Here is a 21,022-nt window from a genome sequence, read left to right on the forward strand (position 1 = left end):
GTCTGGGGCTGCAGGTTCAGGGAGCTGCCGCAGGGGGCGCTGGTTAGTTCAAGGATGGGGAGCCCTGGGGATGATGCAAAGCCCTGGTTTTGTGCGCTAAAGTCTTGAGAGCAGGGTGGGGGCCTGTGGTCGTTTGTTGGTGCCTGTGCGTGGAGACCCTGCGGGAGCACCCCCTGTTCTGACCACACCTGGGGTGCCAGGGGGACCTCTTCCTACTTCTGCAGATGTAGGCTGGTGGGGGTGGGGAGCAGAATTGTTAGGGAGAGAGGCGGTTTTTGGAGTGTGTGGGGTGGGGGCTGGTTTTGTGGGGTGTCCACAGGGCTTGAAGGGTTAGCCAAGGAGGCATCTGTCTTTCCTCTCTCCTAGGCTGTGCGGGTGGATAGAGGAGAAAGTGGGTTGAAAGTGTGCGTGTGTGTGAGTGTGACAGATGTGTGTGTTAGTGTGGGAGACGGAGACAGTGTGTGAGGGGCTGGTGCTGGGGCTCGCGGGCCGCCAGCGCACCTGTGAGCTGTGCTGGCAATGGTCAAACCTGAGTGGGTGGAGCTGCCGGCCGGCGCAAGCCTGGTCCGGCCTGGTGATTCCAATCAGGCGCACCCAGACCAACCCTGTCCCTCCCCTCTCTCCCACCCCTTCCCCGGGCAGTACTTCTTCACCGCGGTCGGCTCCTGTTCACCTGTCTGGCTGTATGGAAACGACCGGCACTCCGGTGAGAGGCGGCGGGAGGGGGACGGAATCTCTCGGACTCCGTCCCAGGCGCTCTGCGGCCCTGCCTCTCCGCAAAGCAGCGGGGCCGTCCGTGCGCCCCTGTGCCCCGCTGTGCACCGCCGGGTCCTCGTTCCGGCTCGCCCTCCTGGTCCTGGTCCTGGGCCTGGGCCTGCTGCCGACCTGTGCCGGGGCAGCGGACTGCGTTTGGAATCTGAAGAGTGAGTTTGGGATGTAAAGTAAGGGGTGGTTGAGGGCGGGGGCCCGGGGCAGGGAGGGCGGGAAAAGTGGGGTGGGGGTGGGCGTTAAATTCGCACAGGGATGAAGTTCCCAGGGCAGTTCCACAACGTTTGGCTAGTGGCAACGCCGCCCTCTTGTCAGTCCCCCGCGTGGTCTCATTTCGAGTCACGATGTCGGGCAGGTAGTTGCCTTCGGGCAAGAAGAGCGGCGGGAAGGAGGTGACGGAGGGCGGTGAGGTGGGGCGCGTCCTCACGGGGAGAAGGGAGGAGGGAAGGGGGCGCAGCCAGAAAGGCCGCCGGAGGAAACACGGGTCATCCCCGGGCCGCTGTCCTGCCCCGGTTCCGGTTCCGCCGTCCTCCTGGGGACCCTTGAAGAACGTGCCCCTGACTGTGGCGTTTCCTCTGGGTCGCAACCCACAGACCGCGGCCCGCCGAGACACTGTGTGTGCTCTCAGGCCTTTCCCGGGCAAAACCCCTCCTTCCTCCCCGCTGCCACCCTGCCTCGAACTTCCCCGGGGGCTCTGGGGGCAGGTGCGCACACCTGCAGCCCCGCCAGGCTCCCCCTTCGCTGGCCACCTCCCCTTGACGAGCGTCTGCCCCCCTCCCCCCGCAGCCCCCTGCCTGCAGCCCGGGCTCAGTCCCCACCACTGTCCCTGGGGAGTGCGGCCCCTCCCCAGCTCGTCTAGTTCCCTTATTTAGGGGTTGAGGTCGGTACCCATCTCTTTCATTGTGTCCAGGACAAAATACTGTTTTAGCACTCTACTTAGAGAAAGGGGAAGACAGTTTGAGGATATTGTACTTAAGTTTCCCTGCTATGGCAGCCTTTGGTCCACAAATAGTTCCCAAACTACAAGGACTTTTCATTCCTGCTGCAAACCTGGGAAACGTGAAATGACCACTGTGTGGGTCTGTGGACCAGCAACCCCTCCGTGGGCAGGACCCGGGGCAGGTGTCTGTTTATTCCCCCACCCCGGTGCTTCACTGTAGACCGGGTAAATTATGCCCACCCACGAGGAGAGCAAACGCTAGGTGGGAGTAGCTCCTCCCAGTGCACACCCGCCCTGGTGCCCGCCTATGGGTGTTGGGGAAGGAGTTCAAATTTGCTTCTGTGCAGGGAGGGCCCCTCTCATTGCAGCCCCGCCTCTCTGTCTAGTAATGAGTTCAGGGTCTGAGAAGTGGCTCAGCTCTGGGAACTGGCAGAAGGATTCGTTCTTTGGTTGGGAGGCCATTTCAGCCTCCTCCTCATCCATCCTTATGTCTGGTCTCTGTCGTAATTATTCAAACCCATCTGTAAGTATCTAGGATGACTCACCATTTGTTTTCCATCTCAGATCCCTCTGTTCTATGAGCCTTAGCCATTGCTCTGTGGTTGAGTCACGTCTCGATTTCAGATCTTCCTAATCCTTTTTTGAACATCTTACCTCCTTTGCTCCTGACCCAGAGCACCTGTACCTGTGATTTGTTATCTCCACATTTGCCACCCCCATGACTGCTGGCAGCCATTTTGGGGGACACTCACTCCTACCACCATCCTGACCTTCAGCAAAAGTCATCTCAGGTTTTGGAAAATTCTGGTGTCTTCTCATCCATGCTCTCCTCTTAGGCTTGATAAACAAGAATTTGCTTCAGGCTTCCCCATGGAGCAAGGTTGATTGGACTCTTTTCTGCCTTTTCACATTACACCCGCCTGGCACATTCTCTCCCCTGAGCCAGCTGGCCCCTCCTGTACTACCTGCCTCAGAAGTTCTGGCCATTCTGCTCCATGCACGGTAGCCACGCCTTTTTCGAAGCTCTCAAGACCCATCCCAGCAGCAGGTTGGCGCCATCGCCCAGGGCTGTGCTAAATCAGGACCCCTAGTGGTGCACTCTCCCTTCTCCTCCATTGGGATCTGGCCGTGTCCCCCACCCCACTGTCACCCAGCTTTGTCAGGAGCAGCCCTGCTATGTGCTGCCTATGTCCCCATAGGGCACTGGGCTAGTTCCTGACAATCCTCTTGCTTCTAGATATTTCTTCCATAGGCACCTGGCACATCCCTGGGTTGGTTGTGGGCTGAGTGATGATGGATACTGGCCTGGCGGGCAGAGGGGACATGTCTGGAGGCGTGTGGTTTCTGGTGTGGTTTCTGCCAGGCAGAGGCCTCCTGGTTTCCCTCAAGCAAGGGAGGGGAGCTCACCCTCACCTGGTGCAGAGAGGTGCCTGACAGGGTCAGTGCTCGGTCTGCCAGCCCAGGTGTCAGGGGGAGTCACTTGTTGTCACTGAGATGGGGAAATGCTTATGGTCACTTTTCTTTCAAACCCATCTTTCGCCTGCATCTTCTCCTTCACAGATGCCTTCTCTCTTGGCTACACATTCAATTTCTCTGCCAGTGGACTGCCACTGTGTGCGGTTGAAGCTATGGTCAATGGGAGCTGTATTCCTTATACCTGTAACGGTCTGAAGGCCAAACTCAATGGTTCCCTGGAGATGATGTGGAATGTCAGAGAGACCCTGAATCAACAGTGTGAACGTTGTGTGGATGTGGTGGAAGAGCTCCAAAGCTCACTGCTGTACAATGAACCAGACTTTGGTAAGTTTGCCTGATGCAGGGCAGAAGCACAGCAGTGTTGTAGGGGTAGGGAACAATCGTGTTTGTGTGAATATTGGGAGTTTACCCTGCCCAAGAGGCCCAGAGCCAGGGCCAGACACAGAGAAGAGACCAGGACCAGGAGTTAGGAGGGGAGCAGAGGACTGGGTACCAGGTGGGGACAGAGGAACTGTCAAGACCCGAGGCTGACCTGTTCACCATGGGGGTGGGGATAGTTCTTTCCTCTGTGCAGGGCGTCATGAGGTGTCAGCAGGAATCCGATGGAAGCTGGAGTCCATTGTTGCACCTTTACTACAAGAAACAGAGATGTCTCCGCATTGGCCCCCTCATAGGCAAAAAGGTCAAACCTTGGAAATCCCGTAATCGTAATTGCAGATACTTAAAGAACTTGGTGGACAGTCCTATGAACAATGTTGTTCGAATCTCAAGTGAAGTTTGTGCGATGTGGCCGAATCAGAGCACAGTTCCGGACCCAAAAGGTAACTGAGCAGAGGGGAAAGGTTATGGTCTCTCGAAATGACATTGACACTGTGTGTGTGCTTCTGTGTGTTGTGTGTGGTTTGAGAAAGTGATCTGACCACAGATCACTAGTGGTTTTTTTTTTGTTTTTTTTTACATAACAGCCACAGGTGTGTCCCACGTCCCCCCTTTCCCCTCTGTCCTCCTTGAGCCCCTCCCCACCCCGCCCCGCACAGAGCCCCGGACACTCCCTGTGGGTTTCCCGGGGACCCGGCCAGGCGGGCCTCGTTCTCTGTTCGTCCTGTTCCCGGCGCTGAGCCCTCTTAGCACCCCTCATCCTCTTGGTCTCACCTGGTCGGTTTCTGGAAATCCTTCAATACCACCTCTGAAGGGGTTTAGCAGTTTCAGTCCTGACTCAGAGTCTCTGTTGGGAGATCGTGATTGGGCCCAGGGTGGGTGGTGTGGGGACAGCAGGCGCACAGGGCAGGGCAGTGCTCACATTCAGGTGAGGGCAGCCTGGTGGCTGCATGGGATGTGTCCAGGGGATGGGGACTGTCCAGGGGACTAAGAGGAGGGGGCCTGGGTCTAGTCCCAGGAAGAGGGTGAAAAGGGTTGCAGACACAACTCAGAAGGCTGGAGTTCAGGACTGCATTCCCACAGAAAAGAGCTTCAGGTCAGCAGATGAGGCCAGGGAACAGAAGGGGCTCTGTTTTTGGGTTAGAGGGGGCCACCTCTCTTGGACCCCTGGGACTCCTGGCTGAGCCCTGGTGTGATCAGCTGGCAGCCAGTCTCCTCCAGTCTCCAGATCCTGAGCCCATGCCCTGCCCTGAGCAGAGGTGACTGGGCAGGTGGGTGGGGCTGAGCTGCTGGTGGAGTGGTTTGGTGACTGCTGACTGCCGAAGGAATGCACCGGGCAGGGCAGGGACAGTCACTCTCAGAGTGGTGTACTGGGACCAGGGCCAGGCGTGCATTGGGAAGAAGGATGTTTGTCTGCAACCCTCCCCAGTGCTAGACGGTCAGGATGCAGCCCCTCTCTGCACAGGGCTCCTCATCGGTGTCCTAGAATCAGTTCAGTAGAAGGGACAGAGCAGTTCATTGCCCCCTGAGTCCTCACCCCACCTGTCCTTAGCAGGACTGGGGCCTGACTGTCACGTGGTAAAGAAGGGAGGACATGGGTGCCCACTGCAGGGCCCAGTGAGCAGAGATGTGTGAATCTCAGGGAGCGGGGGGCTCTGAGATGGGATGGGTTGGGGTCGGTCTCCCCAGGGAAACTGACCCGAGATTTCCTCAGCCATTAGGAAAAACACGTGTTTGTTTTCTGAAGCAGAAGATGCTGCTCAAAAGGTCCCGTGAGTGTGGTCCAGGGCAGCTCGTGTCCTTGTGGTCGGCTGCCTTTCCGTCATCTCCAGCGGCTCAGCTGTTGACCCCCAGGAGCTGCACTTCTTCCAGCGAGTGGCAAGACCTCCCGAAGGTCACAGCAATAAAGCAGATGCAATATTCATGCCTTGTGCTCCATGTGGGATATGTCGACTCTGGATTGTTCCTCATTGGGAGCTGGGTGTCCGTGCCTTCGGGGTGGGGTCACTCAGGCCTCCCAGGCGGGCCCTCCAGGGCCTCATGGGTCTAGGCTGGGCTTCCCTCCTCAGAGGCTTTGACCAGAGACTCTAAGCAATTCCTTCCCCTCAACCCAGAGACCAGGCCTGGGCTGGGAGAGTTTAGCCCCACTTCCTTTCCTTCCATCCCCACACACATTTGGGTGGGGGCGGGGGTGTTCCTGGAAGCATCTCCTGCAGCCTCTCCCAGGAGCTGCTCCCCAGGGCTCAGTTCTGAGTCCAGCTCCAAACCCACTGAAGAGATCCTGGGGCTGGAAAAGCCAGCACGGTTGCCATTCCCTTCCCCAGAACCCTCTAGAAACCCGAGCGCACACGTGAGTGACAGAAGCAGCTCCAGGCTTGTTTCTGACAGCATTTCCCCCTGTCTGCTCATGCACCGAGGGCCGTGCTCCATCAGGGAAGGCAGCGGGGCAGAAGCTCTGGGTCCTCCTTCTGTGGTGCTGCCTCACACCCCTTCATGGGCCCTGGCTGTGGCTCATGGGGCCTGGAGGTTTCTGGTTCTTCCTGGGTCTGGGTGTCCTGCTGGTGGCTCAGATGAAAGCTGCTCTGTGCCTTTTAATTGGTAAATTCAATTGTTTGCATTTAACATTTGATATGGGAGGACTGACTGTCATGTTCTCAATAGTTTTCTGGTTGTTTTTTCATTTCCATTGTTTCTTTCCCTCTGTGTCTGCTGACCTTTGTAAATCGGGGGCTTTTCTGTGCTGGGATGCTGTGCTTCCCCTGCTTGTCTGCAGGGTTACTGCTCTAGGTCATTGCTCTGTGGTCGCCGTTAAGTTTACAGAAGACATTTCAGAGATGAAACTCCATTTTAAGCTGATGGCAAGTTAACTTTGTCTACAGATCTTCTCACTTTTACTTTCTTGTTTTCCTTTTTTGATGTCTTCACTTATCTTATTTTAAATTGTGTATCTGTTAACATATTATAGCAGCTATAATTATTTTAATAGTGTTTTCCTTCATGTTTTCCTCTAAAGTTAAGTGGTTAACACCCCATCTGATCACAGATGCAGAGTTGTCTAAGTCTCACTGTGCATGCACTTCCCTGCTGTCCTGCGCACTTTGTGTGTTTGCATGTTGGTCTGCAGTGTCTTTTTCTTTCAGCTGGAAGAGCTCCTTCCAGCATTGCTGACAATGCAGGTCCAGTGATGAACTCCTTCAGCTTTTGTTTGTCTGGGAAAGTCCTTATTTCTCCTCTGTATCTGAAGGATAACTTTGTCAGATTGAGATTTCCTGGTTGACACCTTCTTTCTTTCAAAGCTTAGAAGAAGCCATTGTATTGTGCCCTGGCCTTTAGGGTTTCTGCTGAGAAAACTGCTGATAGCCTAAGGGGGCTCCTTTCTAGGTAATAATTTTTTAACTACTGCTTTTAGAATTCTCTTTTTATTCATGAATTTTGACAGCTTTAGTTTAACTTGTTGGAGAAGGCTCGCCCCCCCCCCGCAAACCCCTACACACACACACACACACACACACACACTGAGATGACAGGATGATGTACTAGCCTCATGTATTTGAAAGTCCTATTCTGTCCCTGGGTCACATACGTTTTCTCCACCTTGTTTCTTTGTTCCCTTCTGAGTTATTCTGCGTTCCCTGTCCCCTGTCTCACTTACTCTCTCCCATCTGCTCTGCTCTCATGCAGGTGTGCTCTGCTGCACTTTTCATCCATTCATCCAGTTCTGCAGGTGCAGAATCTCTGTTTTGTTCTTTATCATAACCTCTATCTCTTTGGTAAAAGCTTCACTTTAAGCATTTTTTTTCTAAGATTTCTGAAATTTCTAGTAGCTCACTGAGTTTCTTCATAGAGCAGTTTTGAATTATTCATTTGCTAGATCACAGATTTCCATGCTGTTGAGCTAGGTATGGGAGAAATATTTTCTTTTTGCAACAGCGTGTATCCTTGCTTTGTCACATGGACCTTGCAGTTTTGAGTTGCTGCTTTTCATGTGAAGCATTACCCACCCCCTAAAGTCCTGCTAGTTGCCCTGAGATGGGGTGCTCTGTTGGGAAGGTGGGGTTATTATTGGAGTGTGTTTCTGTCTCTGTGTGGGAACACCAGCTCTGCTCTCCTTGCTCTCTCTCATGGCAGAATTATTAAACTTTAATGCTTCTTCCTGTTTTCACAATTCACCTGGCTGGCCAATGCAAACTTCTCCTTAGATTTCTCAAATCTGTGGTGTCGTCCTTGTTCATGGATCAGGGCATTGTAACCCCGTGCCCTTCCTGTGTGTTCTGCTCTCTCACACCACGCACACAAACTTACACACGGAGCCAGCCGCAGAGTGGAGGGAGGTGTGGCTTTCAAATTTGCGATTGGAGGGTGCTCCTGGACTTGGCAGGGAGACCCTCGGTGAGGCAGTCTCTGGGCCTGGGGAAGTGCAGTCAGCAGGAAGGACACTTTCTATCTTCTCCACTCTCCCCTTCCGTTCTGAACCCTGGGTGTCCCTGGAGAGAAAGGGGTTTTCTGAAGCCGCAACTCTCACCACTGAGGTAGCCGGGGTACTTGCTCCCCCTCCCTCTCCAGATACATCAGCAGTCCAGCAGTGTGTGCAATGAGTGTGTGATGTGTGCACTTTTTGTGGTGGGGGGAGGTACACACTGGGAGTCTCTCCCAGTGTCTCGTGTCTTCTTTGCCTGCGACAAAAGTGGCTCATTGGTTCCTCACTGGCGTGCTGGAATCCCTCTCAGGGAAGGAGGCCTTCTGCAAATTCTCTCCTCCGTGGGTGAGTGCGCAGCTCAGCACTGTCCAGGGTTTTCTTCTCCCGCTGCAGGGAGGGGCCCTGGGAGGTTCTCACCCTGAGCAGAGGTCTGTGTCCCTATCATCAGAGTCACATGTCAGTGAGACCCCTCCTGGGTCCCTCAGCACATGGTGCTAGAGCCACAGCACCCACCCAGGTGCTGGTGTTCACAGGTGGGTGTGAGATTCACTGTTAGTCCCTCACGGTATTTTTCTACACTGTTTATCTCTATCTCTATGTCCATGTCCATGTCTATCTCTGCATCTGTCTCTGTCTTTTTCTTTGTCTATATCTCTGCATCCATCTGTCCCTATCACCACCTCTCTTGGTATTCTGGCTCTGTATCTCTTACTGATGCTGGTTCTCACAACGCTGGCCAATACTGAATTACTCAGCTGAGCTCATTTCCCGGCAGAGGCGGTCAGGCCATGAGGCAGGCGGTGGCTGGGAACTCACCGATCCTGTCCTCACTCCAGCTATGGGTCCCTTGCTTCCCTCTCAGGTCTGCCCACAGTACCTGTTACTCCACAGCACCCTGCCTAGGGGGACAAGTGAGAGTGAGCCAGTTAGGATAGTACAGGCTAAACAGGAGCTGAGCGTGAGTGATGGACTTGGCCTGGATTGACCCGTGCCTGGGACTGCGGTTGGTGGTACTGAAAGGGAATCACAAGCGTGAAAGCCTTTGTCCAGACCCTGATCTGAGTCTCCTGCTCGGCCCCTGTTGCCCCCGGTGATCCTGCGATGCAGACAGGAGTGACCCCTGCACTTCGTGATGGGCCCCGGGGGCGGAAAGCAGAGGCGGCTGGACACTGTCCTGAATGATCTCATCGTCTAATGGGTGGCACAATGGTTACAATATAACCGGTCTGTCCTGCTGGGACAGAAGGAGAGGTGACACATGAAGGTGGCAGTGGTGAAGTCCTCTCAGGAGCTGACATTTGAGGTTGTACTGATGGATTTCCAGAGACAGACCCAGTGAGACTGAAAAGAAGATGGTTCTGGGGAAGGGAACAGTAAGAGGAAAGCATCTCTTCCCTGAGGGTGGTGTCTGAGAAGTCGAGACTCCTTGGTTTCTGTGTTCATGGAGCTGGACAGCTGGCAGCAGCTTTTCGGAAATTAGGCAGGCCCATGGAGGGGCTCTGGTTGGTGGCTGATGAACTGAGGGGTTCGAAGTAGGTCACCCCTAAAGCAGACCCCTTCCATTGGATTTGGCAGGCCAAACACTCAACATGGTGAAAAAGGAAACAAAATCACAAATTATCTGGAAACAATCAGGCTGGCAAGCTAAGGGGCAGCAAGACGCCCACGGCGAGGGGGCCGAAGGTCTGCGCCGTGAGGACATGACGTCAGGAGGTGGGCAGGGACGGGAAGGGTGGCTGCTGTCCTCCCATGAAGAACTCACCACGGATGGATACTTTCACACACACACAAATACACACACACACTGACACACCCACCTCACACCATAGGTTACTCCATCTCATTTCCGGAGATCTGCTGCTTTTCTCTGTTACGTGTCACCCCAGCATTCTCTCCCGGGGCACGGGTACTTGCTCCAGCCGGCCATTATGGTCCCCGTTTGTGAGACCATAAAGTTTCTTTGTGAGGGACTCAGTCACAGCTCTGCCATTGTCCCGTGTCACTTTTAACTCTCTTTGGTGTCTGTGCATTGACACCAAACTTCCACCATCCTGTGGGACAGGGATGTCAAACCTACTGCCTGAGGGCCGCATGCAGCCCAACACAAATCCTAAATTCACTTAAAACATGGATTTTTCTGTTTTTGTTAATGTTTGTTTATTTAATGTGTGGCCCAACACAACTCTTCTCTTTCCAGTGTGACCCAGAGATGACAAAGGTTTGGACTCCCCTGCCTGGTAGATCCACTGGGTTCCTGCCGACACAGCAGGGGCAAGAGGTCAGCCTCCGGTTGACAGATCCGTACCCCCGCCCGGCCCCCAGCCCTGTGCTCCCCTGCTCTCTCCTGCTCCTGCTGTGCCCTCCGTGTCCTACCCTGGCTGCTGGGCCTGCTGGGTGGGACCAATGTCCAGTAATCACATAAACACATGCCTCCCTGCCCTGAGACAACTGTTCTACTTCTGCCCTGAGTCTTTCAAATTCACAAGATTGTGAAAATCTCTTGTTGAAGATCTAGCAGTTTCTTTCTTTTGAGCACTTCCACTGGGTCTCTCAGAGTTCCTGCCTGACTCTGTCAGGACTTTGGGACCTTCACCGTCATTGCAGAGGACTGAAGAGTTTGACTTTCTCACTAACACAGTCAGAAATAAAAAGAATGCTTTTCCATTGACCTGACCTTGACCCTCACACCATGGTTGCCCTGGACTGGGCTCAGGAGTGAAGATGAAGTTGCAGCAAGAGAGGGAACGTCTGCAAAGGAAAATGCGGGTGACAGCTGGAGTTGGGAGGGGGGACCTAAGACACAGATGACGTCCCATCTCTGTGACGGCAGGAGCCTCCCTCTGAGGGCTGGGCTGCCAGACCAGGACCTGAGCCTGCCGCGTCCTCCCGTCACCAGCGAAGGCTAGAGCTGGAGGAGGACCAGGGGGCCTCTGCCTGCAGAAATCCACACGAGAAGCCACACCCCCCCCCTCACATGTCCCCTCTGTCCCCCGGCCAGTACCCAGCATCAGTCAGCCCATAACCAGGGCAGGGACGTGCCTGACGTGCTAGGGGAGGACAGGGTCTGGATGCCAGAGGATTGTCACAGACAGCACAGCGCCCTGCGGGGAGAGGGCAGAGTGTGTAGGGTTCCAGTCCTGAGGAAGCAGGGTGACAGTGCTGGGCTGTTGAGGCGAGACCCCAGCACTGGAGAAGGAGAGCTGACAGTCACGGGTGGAGGGACTTGGCACAGCCCTGGGGGATATGGCCGACCTGCTGCTGGGCTGGGTCCCGGGGGTTTCGGAAAAGCACTGAGTGTACAGCACGGAGGAGAAGATGAGGAAATCCAAGGTAGGTGGTACAGGGTGGGGTTACAAGGCCCCAGGAACACACATGCCAGAGTGGGTACGGTATTGCAAAGCCAGAACGAGCGTGAGCTGTCTGCCCACTGTGCTCCAGGGAGAGGAGGGCCGGTTGTGCATGGAACTTACAAGGAGTGCTGGCAATGATGACGTTCAAGGTAAGCCACCCGAGAATGTGTCACTTCAGCATATTGGTCATTTTGAATTAAGGTTGCTTAAGAACAGCTGGGCAAGAAGGACGCTCTGACCCTCCCTTGTCCCTCTAAAAGCAAGACACCCTGCCTGTACCAGGAGGTAGAGGGACATCCTTTGCACAAGACACAGGGAACTTAGAGCCATGAAGGCTATAAATGAAGCTTGTTACTTCATTACTCATTTACTACTCCAAGCCCAGAGTCTTGCCAGTCTTCACAAATTTATTGTGTCTTTGTCAAAAGGTTATAAAAACTGCAGCATACTTTGGTCACTTCAGAGAGTCTCACATTTCTCTGAGCTCCCCTATGTACCAAATTAAAGTGTGCTTTTCTCATTTAATCTGCCTCGTGTTAATTAAATGATTAGGCCAGTGAGAAGAACCTAGAAGGGGAGAAGAACAAATGTCTTCTCTCCTGGCCGTGAGGAGGGCATCCCCGTTGTGGAGAAGCTCAGTGAGGGCCGGGCTTGCCGGGTGCAGATTGTATTCCGCATATGGGCTCCTGGCAGTAACGGGGGTAAAACCCATCCTGAAATAATACGTTTGAGATGTAGGGGCTCCCCTGCCACAAGCAGGCGGAGTGCCATTATTACAATGACCAGAAACGCTGGAACGCCAACCAAGAGCCCGGACCGCAGAAAGCTGTCTATTTGGCACTTGGAACGCAGTGATGCTGGAGGCAAAGTGGATGGACAGCCCACCCAGGGAGTGTTTGAGTTAACTACTGGGTTGGCCAAAAAGTTCATTCCTTTTTTTTTTGCCACAAGATGGCTCTAAGAGTGCTTAGCTGTGTTTAATGTCCTCCAAAACAATTTTGTTAGATTGTATTGTGACAGCGTGTATTAAAAAAAAACCCGATCAATATTATTGAATTTTTGTGTAGCCATTTTAATATTGAAGATGGAAGAAGGCACTCAACATTTTTGGCATATTGAGCTTTATCATTTCGAGAAAGGTAAAGACGCAACTGAAATGGAAAAAAAGACTTGTGCCGTGTGTGGAGAAGGTGCTGGGGGCTGACCGAGTGGGAGGCAGGAGACGGCACAGGAAGAATCTGAGACTGCACTGCCCTTACCCACCAGGGTTTGCCACCCTGGTCTCCAGGAAACACCTTTGATCAGTTGGGTAGAATGAATAGCAAACCAAGGCAGGGAGGAGAAGGGAGACACGTCTCACCCACTGATCCAGCAGTCCTGAGCCTGGTCTGATACTATGGCCGGGTGTTCCAACCTCACGAGAAACACTATGTTAGCAGGGAAGGAGGGAAGTCCTTGAAATTCTATGAAGCGTTTCCACTACCTGGGAAAGGAAGCCTTGAAACTGTGCTGTCATCCCCAGGCCTGGAATGCAGGAGAGGGTCCCCAGTGCTGGAAGAAAAAGCCCATAAGGCAACTTTGGTTAATTGTCTTCTTCTGGTCACTATGTGTTTTACAAGGGAGTCCCTAGTGCTTACAGAAAGAGCCCATAAATAACTTTGGGTAACTGCCCAACTTTAAGTAACTGCCTCCTGGCACCTATCTGTTTTACAACAAGATGAACAAATGGGGTCTGGAGCAAGATAAGGATTCGGGCTAACAGACCCCCACACATACTTAAGTTTGGATAGTCACCTCCCCCAGGAAAGCTGGCACCACATTGACCCACGAATCAATGCATAACTTTTTGTCCACCAACTACGTAAGTCCTCCGAGCAAAGGACTCTGCTCTCTGGCCACTAGGGGCGCTCTTGGTGCTCTGTGCTCTCTGGCCATCAGGCCTCAGGCTGCCCAGAACTTTCCCCTCTGACCTTCAGGTACTCTTACTTTTGCCGCCCTGCTTTGCCCTGAAACTTTGTCTTTCACCCCCTACTCTACCCAGTCCCGTTCTCTTCCATGGGAACAGATCATTAATAAACCGATTGCATGCTAACAGATTTGCTGATGTGTAATTCTTTAGATGCTTTAGCAAGAAGGACCGGGTCTCTCCTGTCAACAAAGTTGCCAAAAGTGACAAGTTTCTTGTACTATTGACATTTTGGCCAAATAACTCTTTGCTGAGGAGCAGTCAGCCACCGCAAAGGAGCAGAGGGGCAAAGGGGCGGGCATCACCGCCGCGGATAGCCAGGCAGAAACCGCGGTGACTCACCCGTAGCCGAGCAGGCGCACTGCGAGCCCAGCCATTGTCAGTGGCCCGGAGCGTGGGGCGGTGTTACAGGGGCGTCTCCGCTCCTCTGCGGACCCGTGGGCGAGAAGGTAGGCTGGGAGCAGGTTGGGGTGGTCGGCGGGTGCTCTGGGGCCCTGCGGGGCCGCGGCGGGCAGCCGGAAGTCAGTGGGCGCGGCTCCGGGCAGGTCCCGAGTACTCGGGGATCCGATAAGGACCGAGCGACTTGGGGCTCGCGGCGCTGGGGCGCGTTCCCGGTGAGGCGCTGCGGCACGGCGTTCTGCGCTGCGGCCAAAATCGGGCACAGGCCGGCTGGGGACCCGGGCCGCGCCAGGGGCTGCCCGCATTGGCCTCCTCGGTATCGGATTCGTAGCCTAGCTAGGCAGCGTCTGCACTTTTAAGTTGGGCTGGTGGCGGAGAGGGTGCTTTGGGAGTCTGCAACTTCTCAGCCTGCAGGGGCCGGGTTGGGGCTGGCAGCGGGACCCAGGCGCCCAGCTGGCCGGCGCAGCTGCCGCAGAAAGGATGGGTGCTCCGGGGCCGGCCGCTCGGAGCGGCTGGAGGGGCTGAGTCGGTCTGCGGCGAGGTGGTGGTGGGGTGAACGCCGCGGGCTAGTCCTGGGGTGAACCATCCGGCCTTAAGCTGCGTCTCTTTTCTTTGCTCTCCTGCGCGGGTATGTGGAGAAGGTGTGTTGGGAGCTGGTACGGGTCAGGGGCCGGTGTTACGGGGTGAAGCTGTGCGGGGGCAGCCGGCTGGCCCGGCTCTCGTGGGGGTGTGGCGGTCGCCTGCCTCCGGGAGCGGGGGCCGAGCCACGCGCTCCGCGCGGTTGCACCGCGGTTTCCGAGGTGGGGCGGCTCAGGCGGGGTGTTTGTTAGGCCGGCGCGGGGCACGTTTGTCTGGTGTTACGGGGATATCTCTCCTTCCCTTCTCCTCGGCTGGTGGGGGGACAAGGTGGGTTCGGAGTTTGTTTGTGTAGGTGTTGGCGGGCTGGTGTTTGGGTTATCACCGCAGCGCTGGGCCTGGGCATCCATACAGCGCTGCTTGTGCGACCCTGGCGGTGCCCGGGCCTGGAGCGGCTCAGAGCTCAGGGGACGGTCCCTGGGTCGAGGCACCGTCGTTCTTTTCACCGCGGTCGGTCCACAGCGGAGGGGAGGGACGGATGGCCGGCTGACCCGCAGCCCAGGGCTCGCAGGCCCTGGCACCGCGGCTGCTGGCACCACAGCTCACTGTTCTCCTGGACACTCTTCCCAGGCATTCAGGACAGACATTTCCCGCCCCTGTGGAGCTGAGCTCCAACTGCTGCTCACCGCGGAGGGGATGGCAAGCTGCATTTTCTGTCTTGCGGTCTTCCTGGCTGTGCTGTCCTACGGTTCCGGCGCGCTAGGCGGTGAGTTCGCCCTTCCGTGGGGTGGTTGGGGAGAAAAGGGTCAAGGGAGTGAGGAGAAGGGTGGGGGCCTTAAGCTGGGGGAGGGGGACGGGGTGCTCAAGGCAGTTGCAGACTATTTCCTCTTGGTGGGGCCTGAGCCCTCTTCTCAGTTTCCTCCGCGGGCTCAGGGGCAGGCTGTTGCCATCCAGGCAAGAGGAACAATCACAAAAGGTGACTGGGGACAAAAAGGGAACACCAGCCGTCCCTAGGCTGCTCCCCTAACCTGGGGTCACGTGGTGCTCAGGGACCTGGGAGCCCCTGTCCCGTGACCCCAGGCGCCAGGACCAGGCATTTCCTCAGGGTCTCCATCCAGGAACGGCCTCCTGCCCCTGCTCTTCTCCCAGAACTGTCCCAGCAAACCCTCCCTCACGCCCAGTGCTCTCCACCCTTCAGCCTCCCAGCGCCCTTGAGCCAGCTGACCGCGGAGCCCGCAGCCCCGGGCACTCAGTTTAACCAGTTCCCCCCAGGGTTCCTGCTCCTCACCCCAGCTCACCCAGTGTTGTTACCCAGGTCTGGGGGGTCCCAGATCTGAAGTGCCTCCAGTACCTTCCCATGTATGAAGTGACGCTAACCCCTCCCTCCTCCAAGTGGCACTCTATCCCCCTTGCCTGGAGTCACACCCAGCAAAAGGTTGGGCTCCTGGCCCGCGGATGCTGGAGCAGGAGGGGCAGGGGGCACACTTTCCCCAAGTGTGATCCTGGGGCTGGTGGTCAGGTGGGGGGGGGGCCTCCCTCCCTCCCCTTTGGTCCCACACCCATATTCCCCCAGCTGAGGAGGCAGCTTTACATAAAGGCCTAGGTCAGGGAAGGAGGCTGCAAACTTTCTCTATAAAGGGTAAACGGTTAATTTTTGTCTGCACAGATCTCTTGGCATCTGTCTCTGTAGGCACTGGGCACCTCCACGGTTGTGGGGAAAAGCAGCCAAAAACATGAAACAATTAGGGGACCAGATGTGGCCAGTCCTATCAGATGTGGCCACTTCCCTAGTGTGCTGGCCCCAGGTTTAGAGCAGATAGGGAGTCCATGTATGGGTGAGCACTGCCCATATAAGGGAATCGTCTCCCAGGATGCCCTTGCTGTTTGTTCAAGAGCCACAACCATGCTCTATCCTTTTTGTTTGTTTGTTTTGGGTAGAGATTTTATTTCTTTCTTAGAGAGAAGGGCAGGAAGGGAGAAAGAGATGAGGAGAAACGATAAGAGGGGAACCTGACCCACAACCCAGGCGTGTGCTGTGACCAGGAGCTGACCCCGGGACCTTTCTGATCCCAGGCTGGCACTCATCCCGCTGAGCCACACCAGCCTGGGCCAGAACCCGCCCTATTCTGCCTGTGGTTTCTGGGAGGGGTGGCATGCAAGGATGTGGGTCCCACAGGCAGGGGCCTGTGCGCCCCTTCCCTGTGTGGACTGCTTCCTGGGTGAAAGGGGCGTGGGAGACAGTGTGTGAAGCCATAGGTGTGAGTGGAGGGTGGTGCTGGTACTTTATGGTGTCAAGATGGGGCCACCTGCTGCTGCATCGCATTGTTCCCTGTGACCCTGCTCCTTTCTGTGCCAGAGAAGTCACCTCTATCCTATGAGCACTCGGCCTGCCTTAGCCAGTGACGCTCATGCTGGGCAACTCTGGTGTTTCATGGACAGAACTCCTCTCTACCAGGCCCTCTTTAGAGGGTGTGGATTTCCCTGACCCAGAGCACCTGTACCCGTGATTTATTATCTTGACATTCACCCCGCCGCCCATGACTGCTGGCAGTCATTTTGGGGAACACTGACTCCTACCACCATCCTGACTTTCAGCAAAAGGCATCATTGAGCTTTCTGAGAATTCTGGCGCTCTTCTCATCCATGCTCTCCTCCGAGGCTCAGTAAACAAGAGTTGGCTTCAGGCTTCCCCATGGTGCGTGGTTGATTGGACACTTTTCTGCCTTTTCATATTGTACCTCCCCCTGCCATATTCACTTCTCTGAGCCAAGTGACCCTTCCTCCACTACCTGCTCAGAAGTTCTGGCCGTTCTGCTCCAGGCACGGTAGCCACACCTTCTGCCAATGTTGTAGGACCCATCCCAGCATCAGGTTGGCGCCATTGGCCAGGGCTGTGCTGAATCACGACCCACAATCCTGAACTCCTCCTCTCCCACGTTAAGATCTATCCTTATCCCCACCCCACTGTCAACCACCTTTGTCAGGAGCAGCCCCCTACATGTCCCTGCAGGGCCCTGGCTAGTTCCTGACAATTGTCTAGTGTCTAGATTTTTCCTCCAAAGCTGCTTGGACATCCTTGGGTTGGTTGTGGTCTGAGTAATGATGGGTATTGGCCTGGTGGGCAGAGGGGACATGTTTGGAGACGTGAGGTTTCTTGTGTGGCTTTTGCCAGGCAGAGGCCTCCTGGTTTCCCTCAAGCAAGGGAGGGGAGCTAGCCCTCACATGGTGCAGAGAGGGGCCTGACAGGGTCAGTGCTGGGTCTGCCAGCTCAGGTGACGGGGGAGTCACTTGTTGTCACAGAGCTGGGGGAGCTGCTTATGGTCACTTTTCTTTCAACCCCAACTTTCCCCTGCATTTTCTCCTTCACAGATGCGCGCTCTCTTTGCTATATATTCAATGTCTCTGCCAGTGGACCCCCATGGTGTGAGTTTCTAGGCACCATCTATGAGACCCCATTTTTTAAATATTCTTGCAAGAGTCGGACGGCCGAACCCGTCGGTCCTGTGGGGATGATGCTGAATGCCACAGAGGCCTGGAACCAACAGTGTGAACACTGGACGGAGCTGTTCCCTGAGCTCCAGAACGCACTACTGGACAATCAAAAACATATTGACGAAAACTTTGGTAAGTTTGCATGATCCAGTGTGGAAGTAGAGCAGTGTTGCAGGGGTTGGGAACAATCGTGTTTATGTGAATATTGGAAGTGTATCCTACCCAAGAGGCCCAGCAGGCAGGGTAGGACAGAGAGGAGCGAGCAGAGCCAGGAGACGGAGGGGAGCAGAGGGCTGGGTACCAGGTGGGGACAGAGCATCTGTGAAGACCTGAGGCTGACCTCTTTCCCCCTGCGGTAGGGAGAGATTCTCTTGCCCTGCAGGGCAGCATGATATGTGAGCAGGAATCCAATGGATGCCGCAAAACATTCTGGGAGTTTGGCTTCAAAGGACAGATGTGTCTCCGCTTTGACTCGAAGAACAGTCGCTGGGCAGAGTTGCACCCTGGATGTAGTTCGTTGAAAGACACACTGGATGATAACAGTGATATATCCAGATGCCTTGGTTGGATCTCAAATGGAAATTGTGTGAAGTTGCTTAATCAGAGCACAGTTCTGAACACAAAAGGTAACTGCAGAGGGGAAATTTAGGGTCCCTTGAAATGGCATTGACGCTGTGTCTGTGTTTCTGTGGTTGTGTGTGGTTTGAGAAACTGACCTGACCACAGTGGGTTTTTTAAAAATAAAGCCACAGGAATGTCCCCCATCCGTCCTTTCCCTTCTCACCTCCTCACATCTCTTCTGCCTGCACTTAACCTTGGGCCACTCGCTGTGGATTTCTTGCTGACCCCAAGCATGAGGGCCTCGTTCTGTCCCAGACCTGTTCCTTGTACTCTTCCCTCGTCTCACCTCACTTTTCTTCTTTATCTCACCTGCTTATTTCTGCAAGTCCTTCAACAGCTCCTTGAGTCAGCTCCTGAGAAGACTGTTCTCTCTCCTTCCTCATGTGTCACCTCCTCTTCTGTCACAGCAGGAGGGACTGGGTATGTTGTGACCCTGCTTCCCCCATTAGCTGTAGGAGCCCAAGGGGTCAGGGCCCATGTCCTCTCTTTGTTCCAACCCCAGGACCTGCCACAGTGGCTGCCACACTAGAGGGGCAGCACCTGTCCATATTGTAGGGTGACCTGGGGAGGCAGGGCTGAGGGGGCTTCTCTTCACAAATGGGGTCTGGACAAGGCTGACACTCTGGTGTTTCCCTTGCAGCTGCACCAATCATGGCCACAACTACAGCCCCAGCCCTAGCCCCATCCAAGGCCGTGATTATCAGGGACATCATCGCCTTGATCCTCACACTGATTTTTATCTTACTCACACTTGGCATCTAGGCTGGATCCGTTACAGGTACGGAGGAACAGGTAACAGGTACGGAGGGCATAACTGAGTGGGAAGTGGGGTGCAGAAGGCCTACAGTGAGGGCAGGGAAGGTGGCTTCCCAGCCTGACACCTGTACCCTCACTGAACGTGGAAAGGAGACCAGGACAGTAAGACCTAGTACCACTTGCCAGCAGTCACGTGGACTAGCTCAGCCCCCAGATCCGCTGCCTCCTCACTGTGGGTGCCAGAGGGACAGGCAGGGGCCCACACCAAGGCCTAAGGCCCGCTGGTGCTGCAGGGTTTAGTGATTCAGTCCTGACTCAGAGTCTCTGTTGGGAGAGAGTGATTGGGCCCAAGGTGGGTGGTGTGGGGACAGCAGGCACACAGGGCAAGGCAGTGCTCACATTCAGGTGAGAGCAGCATGGTGGCTGCATGGAATGCGTCCAGGGGACGGGGACTGTCCAGGGGGCTGAGAGGAGGGAGCCTGGGTGTATCCCAAGAAGAAGGTTGGAAGGGGTTGCAGACCCAACTCAAAAGGCTGGAGTTGGCTGCTCTGTTTCCACAGAAAGTTGCCTGGGGACAACAGGTAAGGCAGCGGTTGGACAGTAGGGACTGTGCCAGAGGAGGGTAGAGGGGCCACTTCTCCGGAAGCCCTGGGACTCCTGGCTGAGCCCTGGTGTGATCAGCTGGCAGCCAGCCTCCTCCAGACCCCAGATCCAGAGCGAGTGAAGTTCCCTTCCCTGAGCAGGGGGGACTGGGGAGGGGGGTGGGGCTGAGCTGCTGGTGGAGGGGGATGCTGTCAGCTGACTGCAGCAGGAGTGCAGGGGGCAGGGCAGGGACAGTGGCTCTCAGAGTGGTGTGCTGGGACCAGGGCGAGGAGAGCTTCCTTTGCCCCCTGAGTCCTTGCCCCACCTGTCATTAGCCTGACTTGGTCTGACTGTCATGTGATAAAGAAGGGAGGACATGGGTGCCCACTGCAGGACCCAGTGAGCGGGAGTGTGTGAGTCTCAGGGAGGACGGGGCTCTGAGATGGAAGGGTTGGGGCTGGTCACTCCAGGGGAACTGACCCCGGATTCCCTCAGTCACCCAGACAAACATGTGCTTCTTTTTTTCTGATGGCAGAAGATGCTTCTCAGAAAATCCTGAAAATGTGATCTAGTTCAGCTTGTGTCCCGTCTGGTTGGCTGCCTTTCTGTCATCTCCAGCTGCTTACCTGTTGACCTCCAGGAGATACAGCCCTTGCAGCCTCCAAAAGATTGCGGTGCTACAGAGGAAGCAACATGCATTTTCTCTACTCAGGGCATAGGGTCTTTCTGCACTTTTTTTTGACATTTGCTTTTATTTTCTGTTTGTGTCAGTTGTTGGGATAATTGCTGGGGTTCTTGCAGTAAGTCTTCTTTCTTTTTAAACATTGTATTTATTTGATTGTTGCAATGAGTCTTCTTTCTCTTTACAGATAAATATTTTATTTATTTGATTCTTGCACTGAGTCTTCTTTCTGTTTAAAGATTTTATTTCTTTTTAAAGAGAGGGGAAGGGAGGGAGAAAGAGAGGGAGAGAAACATCAATGCGTGATTGCCCTCCCCATTGGGGACCTGGCCTGCAACCCAGGCATGTGTCCTGACTGGGAATCCAACCAGTGACCCTTTGGTTCCCAGGCCCATGCTCAATCCACTGAGCCACACCAGCCAGGGCTTTTAAAAAAAAATATATATATATATATTTTTATATATATACACATATATATAAATATATATATAAAATATATATATAAAATATATATATATAATATATATATATTTTTTATTGCTGTTCAAGTACAGTTGTTTCCATTTTCTCCCCTACACTCACCCCCACCCCAGCCATTCCCACTTCCCACCCTCGATCC

At 54.7% G+C, this 21,022-nt stretch overlaps 2 protein-coding genes across 3 annotated transcripts; both read left to right on the forward strand.

Annotated features, from left to right (window-relative positions):
- The first annotated feature begins 666 nt into the window (after positions 1-666).
- Positions 667-5,468, forward strand: LOC123821788. 2 transcript variants are annotated; one of them, XM_045843533.1, is made up of 4 exons: positions 667-923; positions 3,269-3,508; positions 3,742-4,005; positions 5,310-5,468. In XM_045843533.1, the coding sequence occupies exons 1-4, from the start codon at positions 686-688 to the stop codon at positions 5,336-5,338; spliced, it is 771 nt and encodes a 256-aa protein (XP_045699489.1). In that variant the 5' UTR covers positions 667-685; the 3' UTR covers positions 5,339-5,468. The 2 variants fall into 2 exon arrangements, with proteins under 2 accessions (XP_045699489.1, XP_045699490.1); XM_045843534.1 differs by having other exon boundaries at positions 5,313-5,468.
- An 8,311-nt stretch (positions 5,469-13,779) lies between these two features.
- Positions 13,780-20,567, forward strand: LOC123821787 (UL16-binding protein 6-like). The gene is made up of 7 exons (XM_045843532.1): positions 13,780-13,909; positions 14,901-15,036; positions 17,640-17,894; positions 18,122-18,388; positions 18,710-18,803; positions 19,024-19,161; positions 20,257-20,567. The coding sequence occupies exons 2-7, from the start codon at positions 14,967-14,969 to the stop codon at positions 20,291-20,293; spliced, it is 861 nt and encodes a 286-aa protein (XP_045699488.1). The 5' UTR covers positions 13,780-13,909; positions 14,901-14,966; the 3' UTR covers positions 20,294-20,567.
- Positions 20,568-21,022: the final 455 nt, after the last annotated feature.

The sequence above is a fragment of the Phyllostomus hastatus genome, unplaced genomic scaffold (genome assembly GCF_019186645.2).
Source record: "Phyllostomus hastatus isolate PE091 unplaced genomic scaffold, TTU_PhHast_1.1 phas_contig_40, whole genome shotgun sequence".
Taxonomy (NCBI): Eukaryota; Metazoa; Chordata; class Mammalia; order Chiroptera; family Phyllostomidae; genus Phyllostomus; species Phyllostomus hastatus.

What these genes read in the sequence shown, in the direction of transcription:
- LOC123821787 (XM_045843532.1), top strand. Translation starts at nt 14,967, where the DNA reads ATGGCAAGCTGCATTTTCTGTCTTGCGGTCTTCCTGGCTGTGCTGTCC. An exon ending in ACATATTGACGAAAACTTTG is followed by an intron (nt 17,895 to 18,121) that starts GTAAGTTTGCAT and finishes CCCCTGCGGTAG; the next exon opens with GGAGAGATTCTCTTGCCCTG. An exon ending in GTCACAGCAGGAGGGACTGG is followed by an intron (nt 18,804 to 19,023) that starts GTATGTTGTGAC and finishes TTTCCCTTGCAG; the next exon opens with CTGCACCAATCATGGCCACA.
- LOC123821788 (XM_045843533.1), top strand. Translation starts at nt 686, where the DNA reads ATGGAAACGACCGGCACTCCGGTGAGAGGCGGCGGGAGGGGGACGGAA. An exon ending in CTGCGTTTGGAATCTGAAGA is followed by an intron (nt 924 to 3,268) that starts GTGAGTTTGGGA and finishes TCTCCTTCACAG; the next exon opens with ATGCCTTCTCTCTTGGCTAC. An exon ending in GTACAATGAACCAGACTTTG is followed by an intron (nt 3,509 to 3,741) that starts GTAAGTTTGCCT and finishes GGGTGGGGATAG; the next exon opens with TTCTTTCCTCTGTGCAGGGC.